This window comes from Gouania willdenowi, chromosome 7 (genome assembly GCF_900634775.1).
Source record: "Gouania willdenowi chromosome 7, fGouWil2.1, whole genome shotgun sequence".
In the NCBI taxonomy this organism is placed as follows: domain Eukaryota; kingdom Metazoa; phylum Chordata; class Actinopteri; order Blenniiformes; family Gobiesocidae; genus Gouania; species Gouania willdenowi.
In genome coordinates this window covers 5,252,289-5,270,845 of record NC_041050.1, presented here as the reverse complement: position 1 = coordinate 5,270,845, position 18,557 = coordinate 5,252,289, and the positions used below count along the sequence as shown (strand labels likewise).

The 18,557-nt window shown below is 37.0% G+C and overlaps 3 protein-coding genes across 3 annotated transcripts; 2 read left to right on the top strand and 1 right to left on the bottom strand.

Annotated features, from left to right (window-relative positions):
- The first annotated feature begins 572 nt into the window (after positions 1–572).
- On the top strand, positions 573–6,061 carry uqcc5 (ubiquinol-cytochrome c reductase complex assembly factor 5). Its single transcript, XM_028453796.1, has 2 exons — positions 573–870; positions 5,716–6,061. The coding sequence occupies exons 1-2, from the start codon at positions 717–719 to the stop codon at positions 5,805–5,807; spliced, it is 246 nt and encodes an 81-aa protein (XP_028309597.1). The 5' UTR covers positions 573–716; the 3' UTR covers positions 5,808–6,061.
- Positions 6,062–6,971: 910 nt separating this feature from the next.
- LOC114467470 (mimecan-like) lies at positions 6,972–12,079 on the bottom strand. The gene is made up of 6 exons (XM_028453786.1): positions 11,179–12,079; positions 11,034–11,106; positions 9,880–10,041; positions 9,599–9,801; positions 8,461–8,553; positions 6,972–7,442 (listed from the first exon to the last, which is right to left on the bottom strand). The coding sequence occupies exons 1-6, from the start codon at positions 11,410–11,412 to the stop codon at positions 7,272–7,274; spliced, it is 936 nt and encodes a 311-aa protein (XP_028309587.1). The 5' UTR covers positions 11,413–12,079; the 3' UTR covers positions 6,972–7,271.
- A 512-nt stretch (positions 12,080–12,591) lies between these two features.
- LOC114467474 (14-3-3 protein beta/alpha-1-like) lies at positions 12,592–17,924 on the top strand. Its single transcript, XM_028453792.1, has 6 exons — positions 12,592–12,755; positions 14,884–15,185; positions 15,287–15,410; positions 16,117–16,280; positions 16,374–16,469; positions 16,565–17,924. Exons 2-6 carry the CDS (start codon positions 14,892–14,894, stop codon positions 16,619–16,621), a joined length of 735 nt encoding a protein of 244 aa, XP_028309593.1. The 5' UTR covers positions 12,592–12,755; positions 14,884–14,891; the 3' UTR covers positions 16,622–17,924.
- Positions 17,925–18,557: the final 633 nt, after the last annotated feature.

The window sequence follows — 18,557 nt, the reverse complement described above, 5'->3', positions numbered from 1 at the left end:
TCTGAATTATGACAAAAATCCTCAAAGTAACGTCAAGCTATGATAAAACCAGACAAAGATGCTCTTAAAAGTTGATCTGGAAAATAAACTGATAATACATAATTAAGAATATATAACTTAATTTTCCATACAACTACACAATTGAAAACAAAGCAAGTTATTTTATTAATGACAAGATTTAACAGCATTATGTAAACAATCAGAAAACATTAAAACAGGGAATATCCTTTGCATATTTGAAAAAAGGTCACATCAAAAGTGAAACAATAGTAAGTAAATACCAAGATGTCATTCATTTAGAATAAAAAAGATGGAAAATACATAGTACTAAAATGTTTTTTTAGAGTTTTTTAAGAACTTCATATACAAGTTAAAATCGTTTAAGAAAACGTTACATTTGGGGGATAATTTTATTTATAGGATAATTTTAGTACTTAATGCTGGAAATAATGGAAATTTTTAGTTTGACATTGACGCTTGTTTCGATTTATTTTTGAAAGCGCTCGATCTGACTTTAGACAACAGCATGGGGGTGTCAGTTCATTCTTAGTTGGGAGAGCACCGCTCACCTTTTTTGCGCCGTGCTTCAATACAAGCGCTCCTGCTACCCCGTGTCGTAACAGTGAGTGAAGGACTCTTTAAAGTCATTTATCTCGGCTTTGTTTTTACTCCAGTAGTTGTGGTCTTTCCCTCGGAGTGGTGGACCATTACCGGAGATGTTCTACCGCTCCAAGTCCATTAGGGACGTGCTCAACCTGTTTCCGGGGAAACGACGTCTCGGGTCGTACAGGTTCCTGCCAGTGTTCTTCTGCATCGGAGGAGTCATGGAGTGGATCATGATCAACGTCAGGATCGGGAGGGAGACTTTCTGTAAGTGTGAACACACACACACACACACACACACACACAGGCCGAACAGAGCTGTGCCAGTTCAGATCTGCTAGCATGTTAGCATGTTAGCTAGGAGACAGATAGTGCCAGAGAGCAGGAACAACATGTAGAGAATAAACTTAAGAAAGTTATCACCAGAGGTTTTAAAATGGTGGGTCGGGACCTAAAAGTTTTCAGTCGGCCATGAGTGTCTGTAATGACAATAACGAAAAAAATATTTAAAACGATGTGTTTTTATTTTGAAGGAGATTTATTCATGTACCGGTGTCACGTACTGTGTTTACCGCTATACTGGGATTATAGCCCTAACCCTAACCTAATCCAATAAATAAATGAAACACAAGTCCGTTCAGTTTGAAAATAAAAATTATTATTATTATTTTTTTTTTTTTTTTAGCAAAATATTTTTTTTTTTTCGGTAGCGCGCATGCGCACATACAATCTCAGTACGATCGACGCAATCCCAGTACGCCACACCTCTACCCTTTACCTCCGCCAAGGTTACGTTTGTTTGTTTGTTTCCTCCACAGAGCTGGTTATGTTTTTGAGTGGTTTGTTTTTCTGTGATTGTTCCAACAAAAATACAGATAAAGATTTTTGTTTGAAAAAAGTCAAACTTCAGTTTTGCTAAACTCCATAAAATTTAGTAACAAATAGATGGAATTCAACAATGGTGTATTTCACCTAATGATCTATGCTTTCCTTGTAACTTTGACTGCAAAAGTATTCTGTGGGCCAGGATAGACACTCGATTGGACCACATTTACCCCACGGACCTCGAGTTTGACATTATACATGTATTACGGGCTGTGCGACTCCTAATCGTTATAATGTTTTCACTTTTGGTACGATACGTCAACGCTTTCCCCGCCACTGCAAATTTTTTGTTCTTTGGTTATTCCATTTTAAAACCAAATCAAAATACCAAATAAACAGTGTGGTTATTTTGTTTCACTGATTAAAAACCAGATAAGCAGCTATTTTCTGTTTGTTTGTTTTTTTGTTCTGTTTGTGTGATGGGGAAATTAGAGCGAGAACTGAAGTCCGCTGCACCTCCCTCCCCAGGTTCTGGACCAGGTCTCCTCACACAATAGGACTGGTAACTTAATGATTCATTTTAGCAGTTTTCTGGTCCTGCTCCTGTTTTCATTCAGTCTGTTGATGTTTTAGCTCGTAAAAAGCTGCTCACGTTTATGTTTTCATTCACGGTGTTATGATCCAAATAGACAATTGACTCTGAGGCTGGTGTGAGGAACAATAGATGTTAGAACTTCTACAATTTGACACTTTTGCAAAAACTATTACAGCTTTTTTGAGGGCAGCGAAATGTTTATTTTGCACATCATAAATACCGCTAACAGCAGCCGTCAACACACACCGAAGTTGATCACAAGAAACAAGGAGCACCAGTAGGTTCATTACACCAACTCTGGTTTCACATATCATTTGCATGTTTTACTTAACATGTATTTTTTGATTTTGATTTATTTATGTATTAATAACGTTTCAATTCACCATAATGTGACTTATGCGTTGCTTCTTTTTATGTCCGTGATACTATTGGGACCATGACACTGTTTGGTAAAGTTGGCAGATAAAGGCAGTGGCTATCTGTACGGTTGCCGTATCAATATACCGACATTCTATCCGTACGCAGTGCCCCTATTTGGCCAGTTTAGGTCACGTGATAGGTCAGTCATTGGTCAATTTAGGTCGTGTGACTAAGACAAAACCTAAATCTAAACCTAACCCTAAAAATTGATGCGATATTGGGTTATAACCTGACCCTAAGACGCTACGTACTTGTACTTGAGTAACTGTACCAATAGCATCGGGGGTTGTCTGTACGGCAACCGTACAAATAGACACTTTCTTCAAAAAATCGGACTTCCAGCTTCAATAATGTCTGTCGGTCATTCTGTGTGATGAGATTAAAACATGAAGCTCTCGTCGTATAGTTTCCCTGTACGTTCCCTGTACATTTAAAACAGAAAAATGCTGCTTGTTTGGTTTTTGTTTTTTTTTTGTTTTCCTGTTTCTGGTTTTAAATTAATAAAACCAAAAAACAATCGTTTTTTTCCTATTTGGTTTTGAAACGAAATAACCAAAGAACAAAGGGTACGCGGATTATATTAAATCAACAGCCTATCTGTAAACAATGTAATCAATTGTAGTGTTCACTCATTTTTTTCAAACCAATCATAGTTGTTGTTGTTTTCGTTGTGATGATCTTGGACTTTGTGTTGTCTACATGTCAATTATGTCCAACTATGTTTTTTTATTGAGAAACTACGCTATCCTGACCTGGAGCAAACCCCAGCACAACCAGTCCATCAGAAACTGAATGTCACATTTACTTTGAATTTAGGTTATTATAAATGTTCTTTGATTGAAGCAGGAAATCAGAGCCACACGGGAAGCCTCAATCCTCTGATGAGAGGAAGCGTGTCTGACCTCATTTCACAGCAAATGATGAAATAATTGAATCGTACAGTAACTCTGATTGTCTGACAAGGTTCTTCCATAAATTAATTTTCCTCTCACTCAGAGATAAAATGAGTCAACGGCTCCTTCATTGTATGATCTGTTGTTGCATTCATTGCTGCCTTGGAGGCTTTGGTTTTTCTATGTGGCGTGTGCATGTTCTCCTTCAGTATTTGCCATTTTTCTTTAGATTCATTTGGTCTCCTTTAACAGATTTAGTAGAAGAAGAAGTATGTAAGTGTGAAAGTAGATACGTTGCAAAATGGGAGCGCTTGTATAATGTGATGTTTACTTGTCTAAAATAATTTTATGGGTACAAATGTGTTTTGCAACAGACGCGGATTCACGTAGTTTGTGCATCTGTTGCGGCAGATTGGTGAAGTTGTAGTTGTAAACGATCATTGGCGTGAGTATTAAAACATTTTAAAAAACGTGCGAGTAAATGTTGGATTACAAGTTTGTAGCTGTCGTTTTATTTGTGTAAATATCAGTCTACACATTTGTGAATATTTTTCTCTATGTGTGAATATTTTCTTTGGGTTTACATTTTTAAATCTACAGGTTCACATTTTATCCCTTTATTTGTGGCATAAAATTCATTACACGTGTGGATTTTTAATACAAGCGGAGCTCACATCACATTCTACAAGCTCTCCCATTTTGCAACATGTCTACCTTCATATGTAAGCACTTCCTTTTAGAATGATGAATGAATGTGTCTATTAATTACTTGCATATCTGTTTATCTTAAGTAAAAAAATGTGTTGGAATGTGATCTCATTTACAGGTGGGAAAGTTAGTAGATATACTTGTTCTCCGTGACTCTAAGGTGAAGTGAGTACAGAAAATGGATGGAAGATTTATTTGGCTTTTTTTGGCTTAATGTGGTCACAAATCCATCTTAACGTTTGATCATATTGTTATTCAAAGTGTTCTGAGAGGACTCTGGACCTTTGTTCTGTTCATGTGTACAATTTTTCATGTATTCATACACGATGACTGCATTATTCATTGTACTTTTGAACAGAAACGTTGCTCCTTCGCTGAGTCATGTTAGATTAGATTACGCGCTCACAGTACAGACACAGGTTGTGCTGTATTCATCAGTTCCAGCAGAAACCAGTTTGATTCAAGGTCGCATAAAAAGCCTCCCTCACTTCACACCCTCCCCTTCCTCCTCCTCATGCTATAAAATACATTGCTTTACTCCTTTCAGGGTTCAGCACGGCACCATTCCTGCATAGGGGGGGTCATTGTATTTATCCTTTGCTCTTTTCTTTATTAAATACTTTTTTTTTTATTTCTCATCTCAGCATGGATTTCATCAATACAGAGCAACTGTTGTGGGTCTAAATCAATCGACAGCTGAAAGTAGTACAGGTACAATGAGTTTCAGCAGGAGAAGTCCCCATCACAGCGTTAGGCACAGCGGTTACACGGCAAACGGAAAAAGGAAGACCAACATGGTGAATCAACAGTTTAAAAGTCCAAACATACTCGGGCGGAACGGAGTCTACTGACGTCTGCGTGAACTTAACGCGGAAGTCCGTGACCTCGTGCTGTCTGCCTACATATTGGTGTCAGAGGGAGAGTGAGAACAGACGAGATAAATTGCGTGTAAACCTAAGAGAAGCTTATTCAAGGTGGAGAGAACGTGCAAAATTCATTTGCAGTTTGAATGCGGAGTGGTGTAGGTCTGCTCTGACCAGCAGCTGGGGTCACTGCAAGCGGAGAAGGGGCTCACAGCAGCAGCCACCAGCCGCTGCTTTGGAGGACAGTAACTACAGAGTGATACATGCATTCAGGATGTCAGAGTCTCTAAAACATCAGAAAACTCTCCAATAACACAAGATAAAGTCCCTACACTTGTTAAGTCTCCATTGAGAAAAAAAAGTGTTACGGTTCTACATACTGCAGCTTTAAATACAATAGTATCATCAGGGAATATAGAGATTAGATTTTCTCTAAAAGACACAAATCATTCACCTTTGTTTTAATTTGTCTGGTAGGATTTAGCTCCAAAGTCCTTTTATGTTTTTCAGATTTATAAAATCCTTCTAAACACATTTTTGGCTTTGAAAGAGCACAGATGAAACTTGTTAATTTTCACTCAAATGGTATGCAGCAGGCTTTACTTATGGTAATAACTTGCATTGGTGTTTTTCTCCAGCTGCCATGAGTTAAAATACCTGCAGAGGAAAAGAAGAACGGTTCCGTACTTTCAAACCTTTTAGAACCAAATTGGATACTAAAATCTCAACGGACAGATAAAAATGTTGTTGTTTGTGTAAAACACGGATTGCATTTAGTCCTACAGCCACTCTGTTATTCTTTTTCCAGATGACGTGTATCGAAGGAAACGCTCCGAACGAGAATACCAGCACAAGATCTCAGAAGCTTTGATATCTGCTCAACAGCCGACCGCCAAGTGAAAGATGATCCCATTTCACCATCACAATCAGACATTAAAGAGGAGTAAAACGCTGATGGAGGATGCAGGTTTCATTATTTATTTGACATTCAACTCGTGTAAAGTCACGAGGAAAAAAAATCACAGCATAACTTCATATATTTATGAGAAGATAATCAGTGTATTTTTGTGAGAAGGAAGAATGTCTGATCAAAACATGGCTCTCTCTGTTGAACTACAAAAAAAATGAATAAAATGTTATTATGTTGCACTGTTTTCCAAGAGTTTGCACATGTGCTTAAGTCAAACACTTTTGTCAAAAAACAAAAGAGAAGTTGGTTTCCATAGTCTATATTGTAAATCATTTTATTTGTTTAACCCTCGGAGCTCCTTTGAGGACCAAACGTGTACCTTCTGCTTATTCAGTTTTTTAAATTCTCAACATCTCATTCAGTTTAAAGACTAATTGTATTTTTAAATATCATGTTCATAATTCCATGATCACTTTTATTGCAAGATGTATAGAACAGGTGATATAACATGTACAGACACTCTTTGAGTTTTTGGTCCCATTGACTCCCAATATAACCACATATGTTTGGATATACAGTCTGTTATTATGACATTTAACAGTGGTTTTCTCATAAATAACTAATTTAGCCTCTTCCTTCAAAATACACCTTGTTTTTTTTGGGAGGGTGTATAATTTTACAAGTTTTTCTCATTAAAAAAATATTTTTATGACAAAAATGGCCAAAAAAAGTTTAAAAATATAATGAAAAACTTTATATTTATGGTTAGGTCTGAAGTTGTTGAAAAGATCTGATGTGAAAAAAGTGGGGGAAAATATTTATATGTGACATTTTGAGTGTCAGTTTTTTAATAAATGCTCATAGCTCTAAAAGTAATAATGCCTCAAAATCAATGTTTCTATCAGTTATTGACCTATTCAAGGCTGTAATAACTTCATACCAAATATTCCATTTTGCACTTTATTTTTGAAAAAAGAAAATGCATAGTTTGTGGTTTTTGTTCTTGAAATAAATTGTGTTTTTATGATGGAAATGGCATAAAAAGGTTATAAATACAGAAATTTGATGAAAACTTCATATTTATAATTAGGTCTGAAGTTGTTGAAAATATCATGTGAAAAAAGTGGGGCCAAATTTTTATATATGACATTTTGAAGATACATTTATGAAGGTACCATTTTGATACCTAAGTCCTTTTTTTTTTTTTCTTCTCAAAGGTGCTCCGAGGGTTAACACAGTGGTTCTCAAACATTATCACTTTTCTAAAGTATGTGATTCCACATTTTATATTTTCATGAGTTTTGAAGAAGAATAGACACTTTTCTGATTCTTCAGAGGGGGCGCTAAAGAAATAACCGAAAAAGTTAGCGAACCACTGGTTTAACAGACGTTTCACTATAATACACTTCACTATTTAACTTTAGAGAGCCGTGACCTGTGTGATGTGCTTGGGGTCAGTGGTATGAGCCGATGGGCAGGGACTGCAGACAGATGAAGCTGTTGGGGTGCTCCCACAGCTGTACGGGGTTTCCATCTAGTCTCACTTCCCTCAGGTTGGTCCTGATGTAGTAGCTGTTGTTCCCCTGGCAGAACGTGTCGTCTGTTATTGTTGAGATTTGGTTGTTCTGCCACGGATCCAGCAAAATAAAAAATAAAAAAACCACAACATGAGTCGTTATAACAGAGCTGCTAGTTGTGTTGCCATTTTTAGGTGAACTTACATGTGGTCATATGTTCAAGGCTTCAGTTATTCAGACAATTTTTTTACAGGAAATTTACTTTAATCTCCTGACATGTTTCAACTGCCAACTGTCAGTCTTCCTCAGAGCAGGGTTGGGGTCAATTACAATTACATCTTCAATTATCCATGTTCAATTACAAGTCGATTATCATTACATTACAATTATTATTTTCCCCCCTGAAAATCAATTACAATTACGTTCTTAATTACTAAAGTTTTATTACCATTAATCACAATTACTGCGCCTTTGATAAATAAGCCCATAAAACTTGACCTTTCTCTTGTGTTAGCTTTCTGTTAGCATTTATTATGATAATGGGTCAGTTTGACCCATGTCAGCTGTAAAATACACTAACATAATATTATCTATCATCTATTTTACCTTGTAAGGCTTGGTTATCCATAAAAATACTGGCATTAATATTTTTGGTGTGGGTGTCTGAGCTTTTTTCTGTCAGTGTACCCCTAGATTTAACTGGTAAAATGATCTTGAAGAGAACTGACAGGTAGTGGGAAAAGTTGTCATGAAACATATTTTAATAATTATTAACTACGTATGTGTAACCCATAGAACTTCTACAGGTTTGCGTTTAACTGAGTTGTAATAAACAGTTTTTGTATTGAATTTCCATGAAATTCCATAGAAATGTCTATAGAATTACAATTACAAAGTAATTTATCTGAACTTAATTATTACTTTAAACTAACCCCAACCCAGATATCTACTGATTACTTTGATGTATTCTTGCGAGTTTTTTTCTAAGGAAAGCATCAAAGCAGTCGCAAAATGTCGGGAGAGTAAAATTCCAAAGTAAATGTCCTGAAAAAGGTTTTCTGAATTAATTAAACCATAACATATTATTTCAAAAAAGATGCCAAAATTAACTTGCTGTATTAATTACCTGCAGGTGCACGACATGAAGAGACTCTGGGAGTTGTGGTACAGCCGTCAGGTCATTATTTCCAAGGTAAAGGTACGCTAGATTTGGGAGTTCCTTCAACATATAACAAAGTAGTGATTTAACACAAATAGCACATGGAAAAAGATTACTTTATATACATGAGAACAGGGTTGTCAAAATCATTTTAGTTCAAGGACCAAATACAGACCAGTTGGATCACTAGTGGGCCGCAGGTTATAGGCGGGAAAATGAACAACATTTGATCATTAATGTTTGCACTTCTAGTTATGATTTAGACATTAAGTCTGGAAGGCGTCGACAATATATAAGCAATAATTGAGAGAGACTTAAATGTCCTGTGTTTTTGTTTTTATTTTGACCAAATTGTGTTTAATTTGGGTAGATTTTGTGGAATAATTTTACAAAAATTGCAGGATTTTTTCAAAATTTAGAGTTCTTTCAACAACAATTTACAACTAAATTATTTGGTAATTTACACAAAGATTCCTGCTTTCGCTGTCATTTTCATGTTCGTAACACCTGAAGTTTTATTCATAAAGGCCGACATTACGCTATTAAAAAAAAAAAAAAAAAAAAAATTGATTTGTTTTATATCCATAATTGAACTATTTATTTTAATGACATTTTTAAATTGGGTGGGGGCGATAATCTTTTTTTTTTTTTTTTATCTCACAGGAAGCTGCAGACCCTCTCTTCTTTTATTGAGTCCTGGACCTGTTTTATTGGAGGTTTTTTTTTACTTTGTTCCTTTAATTCCTGGTTTTTCTCTTATATTTTGATTTTACTATTTTAAATCTACTGTAAGGAGGGGGAAGGGGTTTCTGTAGCCCATGCCTTTAAACATGTCTATCCCTACCTAACCCCACTATCTCTCCACATAACCCAAAAAATGCCAACATAGCTCCAAAGGTTTTATAATTCAGCGAACGACACTTATTGACAGCCTTCATGACACCTTATGCATGCTAATGATAGCATAATGACAGCCTTATGTATAAAACTTCAACTAAAGTTTTACCTCACTGTCTTCTGCGGCCTAAACAGATGCTCTGAAGGTCCGCATTTGGCCCCCGGGCCTTGAGTTTGACACGTACATGAGAACAATGGACTGACTCACTTTGAAAGCAGTCTCCTTTAAATTCTGCGTCAGTATTTTATTGAAGTTCACGTTGAAAGACACCAGCTTGTTTGGCAGCGCGGGAAGTTTGGTGAGTCGATTATCTTCCAGATTGAGTTCCTCCAGATTGGTGAGTTTTAAAAAAGCCTCGTCTTCTATCTCACTGATGAGATTACTGGTTAAGTCAATTCGTGTCAATGTTGCTAAAGAAAGAAGAGAAACAAAGGTGAGCCTGATGGATGACACTCATTGAATAGTACCAGTAATTTCATTATATTTACCCAGCTCTCCAAAATCTTGGTTTCCTATTTTTGTGATTTTATTGAAGCGTGCGTAGAGATGTATGGTTTTCCTCGGCAGGGATGGGACCGTGGTGATGTCGGGGCTCACCTCACAGTATACAGATCCACTCAGACAAACACACAGCAGGCATGTTGGGATGTCTGCAATGATCACACATTTTATCTGTGTTCAAACACATTTCTTTCCAAATTTTGAAAAGCTCACCAAAATAATTACAATGGGTTGAGAGAGTAAATTATTGATATTAAGGTTGCAGCCAACGAGCCAAACTTTATCGAAGAGGTGTCAAACTCATTTTAGTTCAGGGTCCAAAAATGGACCAGTTTGAGTTTAAGTGGGCCACATATTGATGAAGTATGTGAGTATATCCGTCCCTGCAGGGTCTTCCCTTAAATATCCATGATTTGAGGACATTTTTTGGGAATATTATTCAGATTTTGGAAAAGTTGAGAGTTCTTCAACAAAATGACTGCCATCATGTGATGTAAGAACTGGAAAACTGAGCTCTGCAAATATTGTGGGTTTTTTTTTTTTTGAGTTTTTGTATTTGGAGGTGCTGAGATATCTACAACTGAATTAGTTGGTAATTTACAAAGTATGAACAATTAGCTGGCCAATAATGGGTGTGACAAATCGTTAATCTGGTTAAGTTGGCAAAAAAAATATATCATGAAATATGGTGAAAAAAGGTTAAAAGTGACAATAATGGGTCAACATATGTGTCGTTAGGTGAGAAAAGTGGTGGAAAGGGTTTATAAGTGCCAAAAATGTCTTGAACTTGGAAAAAAAAATGTGCAGAAAAGGCATTGAAATTAGATGAAGTGGAAGAAATGGGAGTAATGTAGCAAAAATGCATTAAAAGGAGCAAAAATGTGGCAAGAAAAAGTGATGAAAAATAGGTTAAAATATGGCAAGTTTTGCGTAGTTGCAGAAAAAGTGTAAAAAAAAAAAAAAAAAAGCAAAAATGAGCTCAAATTGTTAAAAAATATATGTTTTGTTTCGGGTTTTGCAACCCTAAGGTTGAGAACCCCTGCTCTAAAGGGCCGGATTTGGCCCCTGGGCATTGATTTGGGGACATTTGAACTAAACGCTTCTTAACCAGCTGTTAAACTACATCTGAATGAATCCTTACTTTCTGCAGTGTCAGCCATAAGGCCAGTGTTGAAGTCTGTCTGGGATTCATATTCAAAGACATCTGCAACTTCCTGTGAAAAGACGTAGATCTTAGTTGGATTTCCCCCTCAATCATCCTGATCTTCAAGACTGTTTTATTTTACCTTTGGCTTTCCTTCTTCAAGGTACTCCACCTTTGCTGCAGAAGAAGACATCCACAGGAGCACAAAAGAAGTGAAAATCCAAACGTGTATGTGCATGATGCAGAGAAGAGAATTCAGCCTCAGACGGAATTCGGAGGCACATGTGATGTGAGAAGAGAATTCTTTCTGTGTAGTTATAACAAAGCTGCCAGTATTTTCCTTCAAAAGAAGAAGAAACAGTTTAACCCGATCCATTCTGGGCAAAATGTTGCAGGAGGCTGCAGTCGAGTAGAAAGCTATGGATTTTAGGCAGGAAAACAAACAATTTCAACAATAATGTGCTCGCATTTTCACATATTTAACCTACTGATAATATCTAAGCATTAAGTGACTGATATTAGTCTCAGAAGGATCTTCACTTTAAATTTCCCAGATTTTGTCCCCAATTTTTGTTTTATTTTATGGAAATTTTGTGAAATAAATTCAAGAAAAATTACAGTATTTTGGAAAAATCTGAAATTATTGTGGAATTTATAACATGTTTCATGCCTCAGTGGAACTGAATCTCTGACCTGTTTACGTAAAGATTATGTCGCACATAAGATTTGTTATTAACTGAGATTTATTTGAATCTAATACAGGGGTGTCAAACTCATTTTAGTTCAGGTGCAAAATCCAGAGCAGTTTAATCTCAAGACAGATTTTATTCCAGAAAAACGAGAAATTTCAACAGCTAGTTTGCACTTCTACGTATACATAAAATACAGTACATAATATGTAAGAAACCAACCATATCAAAGCAATAAATCATGAATATCAGTCCCAGCAGGATCTGTGCTTTTAATTTCCTAGATTTTGTGACAAATTTCTATTTAATTAAAGGAAATATTGTGTCATAATTTGAGGAAAATTGAAGGACTTTGTAAGACTATAAACTGTTTAACATTAAAAATGACTGCAATCGTGATAAAAGCACTTTGAAATTTGTGAGCACTTGAAAATTTTGTGAAGTTTCATTTACACAATGATTCATGTTTTCTCTGTCATTTTTATTTTCTCCTGCGGGCCAAATTGGATGCTCCAAAGGGCCGGATTTGGCCATCAGACCATGAGTTTGACACATGGGGTCTAATATATAAGACTACCAACAAATTATGATTCCTGGTCAAGTCTGAGATTAGCAGTTTACTAAATGTATGGTTCTACACCTAAAGAGGTTGTGATATGTCTAATAAAATCACGCTGATAATAACAGCAGGAATATATGTCTGAAAAAAAATGCGTATATGTCTGAAAAAAAATGCGTATATTCAAAGCGACACAGAATGAAAGTACTAGTTTAAAGCAGCCTTTACAAATATAAGTGCAGGATTAAGGTGTGTAGATATATATATTAATAAGCCTTTGAGCAGTGGTTTAAGTAGCATGTGAGTAGTGGTTGCATTACGTAAGACAGATGTGCGGTTAGAAAAGAGGAAACCAGGAGCGGCGTAGCGGAAGTGGAACTGCCCTGAACGATACGCGGAGCGAGACCGAGGACGCAGCCTGGATCGCCTTCAGAGAGCGACATTAAAGCGGGATTAAAAGTCACCAATTCTGTAAGTGTTTGGGGAGTCAAACGCAAGAATATCGCACAATAACCGCGGAACTCGAAATGGTTGATGGGCTCGTCCGGCTGAATCCCGTTCACAGGCCGTCAGCGCGACGCGAGCTCGCGGACTCTCCAGTGAAAGGCTTGCGCTAGCATTAGCTGTTAGCCTCTGAGCTAAGCTAGCAGGGTTTTTTTTTTTTTTTTTTTTTGAAAGACAGCTTTAGAGTTAGCCGTTAGCAATTGAGCTAACAGGCTTTTTTCAAAGGCTGTGTTAGCATTAGCACTTAGCCACCTGGGTTTGGAGACGGGTAGCTTAACATCAGCCATTAGCCGTGGAGCTAACCGTCTTTCGGGCTCAGTGACACTTTGTTCTGGGAGGCTCGGCTGTCTGGGCGGGCCGTCCCACATTCGTCAAAAACGAGTACATAAATTTAATATGAATATATTACATCGTAATTAATATTTTTATTTAGTTATATTTGCATCTTAAACGCGATCGGAACATTATCACGGCGAATTCTGCCCAATTTTGTTGGTGTGTGACTGAATGTCGGGCGTCGTTCTTGCGGGCCTAGTGGCTACAAGAAAGCGGCGGCGGTGGAACAGACGACGGCCGCCCGTTTTCAGATGACCGGGCCGCTCATGTCCAAAGCCGAACAACATACATCTTTATTATTAATTTGTAAAGCGATCATAAATCACAGGGAATGTACATGAAGCGTCGTTCGGGCCGCATTTAATATTAGAGTATTAACATTTCGAGCGATGTTACATCCGCCTGCTAACCCGCTAGCCCGTTTGGTGGAGGACATTAACGAATGCTCACAACGGCGAAGCAGCTATAGGTCCAAAGGTACACAAATGACCCAGTTTTATCAACAGCAGCTAAAAGATAAACACAGCCATAAATCTTCTGACGATTTTAAATCCTTCTGGCAGGATCGGATCGAGGCCACCAGGGTAACGAGTTAAGCTAGTTAGCAGCTAACCTTAGCTAGCTCGCGATGTGGTTGACCCACTTGTCGATGGGCCCAGTTTATACAGATCAACCTCTACAATCCACTGGTTACTGAACACAATCCATATTTGTTCTGTGCCGATAATACGTCAATGTTTTATTGAATAAACCTCCATGAAATGTTAATGGAAGAAAATGCGACGTACATCTGAACTCACTGTACAATTAAAGCACAACGTTTTATTAATCGGATATCTTAATCACATTAGAGGAAATAAAAGGCACTTAAGTTAGATCAACAGTTAACACCCGCTAATTAATATAATTAAAAAACTAAAGCTTTAATTAGAATATAATATAGTATTTCTCTACAATACCATTTGTCTGTTGTTTACTTATTTGCTTACTAAGTCAGTCTAACTGATCAGATCTGCCTTAAATTATTTGACTTTTGTATTCAGAGTTATATATATTTAAAAACAATTGTCTACGTTTTTGAGGCCAGTGGAATAATAAGGAAAGTGAATGTGTATCAAGCATTTGCATAAACAAATATTAGATTCTGGCGTTTTTTAATAAAAAATCTAATTATCTTGTTTATATCTTGAGCTTTACGTTTATAGAATTGCTAATAGGTTCAACCTGTGACATAATTCTCACAACAGCACATGGCTTTCTATTTTTTTCTTTCTTTTTCCTTTTACCAACTTTTTAAAATATATTTTGTTGTGTTTGATATACAATGTCAATAAGTCATATTCATCTATATCTTTAAAAACATGTTACTTTCTCATAAACTAGAGAAAGTAAGGGACACATTGGTAATCAATAAAACCTTTAGTAGCAGAAAAAAATTCCCACTAATAGATCAGAATCAGATGTACTCTTTTTTTTTTTTTTTTTTTTTTTTTTTAACAGATGCTCCCGAATATTTCAAATGAAAAGAAACACAAAATGAGAAAAGTAAACTTGCATAATTAGACTGTTAATGAAATGGGGATTAAATTCAAGTGTACACCCCCAGGAAAGTATATTAAAAATGTACAAATATAATGCAGATAAATACAAATACAGTACAGTGAGCCATCTACCAACTACATGTAATTAATAAGTTTGTGTTGTTTTTGGTTTATGTGTTACTTTTTCTCTAATACGTCTTCTGTGTCTTTTTCTTCAGCCTAGAAAATGGATAAGAACGACCTGGTACAGAGGGCCAAGCTTGCCGAGCAGGCCGAGCGCTATGACGACATGGCTGCGGCCATGAAGTCGGTGACGGAGCAAGGCACGGAGCTGTCGAACGAGGAGCGCAATCTTCTCTCCGTCGCCTACAAGAACGTGGTGGGAGCGCGCCGTTCTTCCTGGCGCGTCATCTCCAGCATTGAGCAGAAGACCGAGGGCAACGACAAAAAGCAGCAGATGGCTCATGAATACCGGGAGAAGATTGAGAACGAACTGGAGGAGATCTGTCGTGATGTGCTTGTAAGTGCTTTGTTTCCCTCTTTATTAAGTAGCACATCAGCAGTTACTTCTAGATAGTAACACATTATTGATTCTATCTTGCTTTTTTTTCCTCACCCAAGGAGCTACTGGACAAATTTCTCATTGCCAACGCATCTGCTGCTGAAAGTAAGGTGTTCTACCTGAAAATGAAAGGCGACTATTATAGATACCTGTCTGAGGTTGCATCTGGAGACAACAAGAAGGGTAAGATAAAATGTATTGTAGATATATTGCCTTTATATGTTTTTCTCCCATATTGGTGAACATTGTGAGAAAATTTTGCTTAATGGAAGTTGGATTACTAGCTTCTGTAATAATAGGATCCTTAAAGAGTAATTAAACCCTGTCGTTTTGGCTTTGCTTTTTATTATGGGTGGGGCTCCTGGAGCACTTAAGGCACTCCCAATTTATAGCATAACATTTCCAAAAAGAACAATCTATGCTATGCTAACTAGCTACTCAATACTCACTATACCTCTCTATTCACAATTCTCTCACAATCACATATTGCAGTGTGGGGGAGGGGCCAACAGTTGTGGTTATTGACATGGGAAGCCTCCAAAATGTCAAAGCACCATCATCAGCAAAATTCAGTTGTAATAGTCTGGTTTCAACCCATAGAGGGCAGTCATTCCGACATTTAAAAATAAAATGAAAAAAATTAAATACTTTGACAAAAATGTCAAGAATTGGATAAGAATCAATATATAACACTACTTCATAACCAAATAGATTTGTTTTTGGAAATAAAGTAGTGTTTTTTTGGGTTTAGCGAGTCATCTGAGCGTGTTTAAAGGCACATACTTCTGCTAATGATCAGGGTTTGGTGATAATGCAGCCCACGACTGGCCCAAGCTTAATAAGCTTGTCTTACAAATGTATTAAAATCTGGTCTTTTTTGCTTTCACAGAGACAGTGGACAAGTCCCAGCAGGCGTACCAGGAAGCCTTTGACATTAGCAAGGCAGAAATGCAGCCAACACACCCCATCAGGCTCGGCCTCGCTCTCAACTTCTCCGTCTTCTATTATGAAATCCTCAACAACCCGGACAAGGCCTGCAACCTGGCTAAGCAGGTAGGAACTCATCAGCATATTCTAGTTTAAATCATCTTTAGATCTGCTGAAAACATGAAATAACGCGTGCATGTTTTGTATAATCATCCACAGGCATTTGATGATGCCATCGCTGAGCTCGATACTTTGAATGAGGATTCCTACAAAGACAGCACCCTGATCATGCAACTACTAAGGGACAACCTGACTGTGAGTTTCCCACGTTTTGCAGTGGTTAATTTAATTACTCTGTGTGTTAATCCTCATCAGAAGTCCTGAAAGTTTCCCTTTTCTTTTCTCTCTAGCTGTGGACATCAGAAAACCAGGCAGATGAGGCAGAAACCGGAGACGGGGAAAACTAATGAAATTGCACTGTTAATCCACCTACACTCTTATCTTAAACACAGACAGCTTATATACATCCCCCCCTCCACTCCATCGGCCCCTCCCGTTCTGTATGACAAGCAGCCTGAATTGCTCATGACCAACTAGTTTACCCCTCTCAGTTCACTGTGAGGCGACAGGGTAATTTTCAGTTGTTTAGTGGATTCAGTCACTTTGTGTAAACATGTTGTATTGATTAGTGAGTCCACGTTGCTGTTGTTTTCGTCAGCTTTGTAGGTGTGTATGTAGTAATTGAGATTTCGAGTGATTGAGAATGAATGTGAGATATTTTGTGTGTTTGGTCTTTTTGGGGGGAGGGGGGGTGTTGTGAATTCTAATCGTCCTTCCGAATTCCTTTGTCCCAGCTAGTTTGTGCATTTTTCATCCCCCCCATTTTCTTTTTCTTACTTTTTGTGATTCCTCATGATATTTACAGGTTTTATTGTACGGTAATTAAACTGGCAGTTGATTTTCACCAAACACTGTGATGGTAGGTGTTTGCATTTACTTCACAACCCCCACAAAAGGAAAAAAAAAAAGAAAAACGGTTTTCAGTTCTAATTTCCAGACATGTACAATCCTGTATTTAATTAACTGCAATTCTGCTGTTGGCTCATACAGAAAGGAGGCAGGCTGTATTGTGACACTGACATCTTGGTGTAATGCTCTTGGATCATGTTCACACACAAAAAAATCACGTTTTCTTAAAGTTCTAAAGGAGCCCTTCAATTTGTCCTGGTAAATTTATGCAGACATTCCACATAAGGCTTCTGGAAAGACAGTGCTTTCTGTTTTTGTTGTTTGCATTAATAAGTATGGATTGTCATTGGTAGTGTTGCTCACTGTCCAGGTTCTGCTTGAACTCAGTACAATGAAAATTGTATGTGCGTAAATGTGGTTCCATGTATTTTGCAAGATTGACTATCATCTGTATGTAAAACCTAAAAGTAACATTTTATTGATGTTAATTGAAAATGTCTTACCACACTGTACCAATCCTGCTTGCAAAAATCTTCCTCTTAAAGCGGTTGTTTTCTCCAAAACGTTCGTGCCTGGCTTTCTCTTTTAGCCTCCCATATATATATATATATATTTTTTTTTTTTTAATTTTTATTTCGGTGGCAGCCTCTTGTAATTTTAAGTGTTACGTGAACAAGTTACATTACACAGAATTTGCTCAGTTTCCACCCGTAATGCATTGCTCTGCTATGTAACCATGTGAACAAAAGCCTCAAACACCAAAAACAAAAAAATAAGGAAAAAAAAAAAAAAAAATTTAAAGCCTGTTTGTGTAGGTGCAATTTAAAGGAATCCCATGTCATCAGTTTGTGAAAAGCTCAGTGTCACAATACTATAGGTTCTCACTACATTCCACGTTAACGTAGTTAAAACACCATTCCACATCATAGCTGATGGTTTGTTTACTCTGATAATGCTTCATGGAATTGAAAATCTGTTGGGGGGGAAAGAAAAAAAAAAAAAAAAAGATCCGTGTTGGTTTATTATTATGCTTGATGAAAAATGCAGTTAGTGAATGTGGAACGAAGCCTGTCTGTATATCAGGTATCTACTTTGCTTTATTTTTACTGACAAGTCTTATGGCTACAATTTGCTTCTGTAACAGTCCATTATTATTATTACCAAGTGCACACACGTTGTTGTGAACAATTTAGAATAGCTATTAAAAAAAGAGTAAAAAAAAAAAGCAGTGACGAAATGGAGATTAAAAAAAAAAAAAAAAAAAATGGTTGGTGTAATTCTCGCTTTGTGTTTATGTATCTAAAGACCATTCTAGTTTCACTATTCATGTAAGAAATAGGAACGTGTCAAAGACCATTCAGTGAAATAAAGTTTCGTTTAAGATAACGGGTCAAATACGTCTTCATTTTTGTCCCAATGCTGACCCTTGAAGTG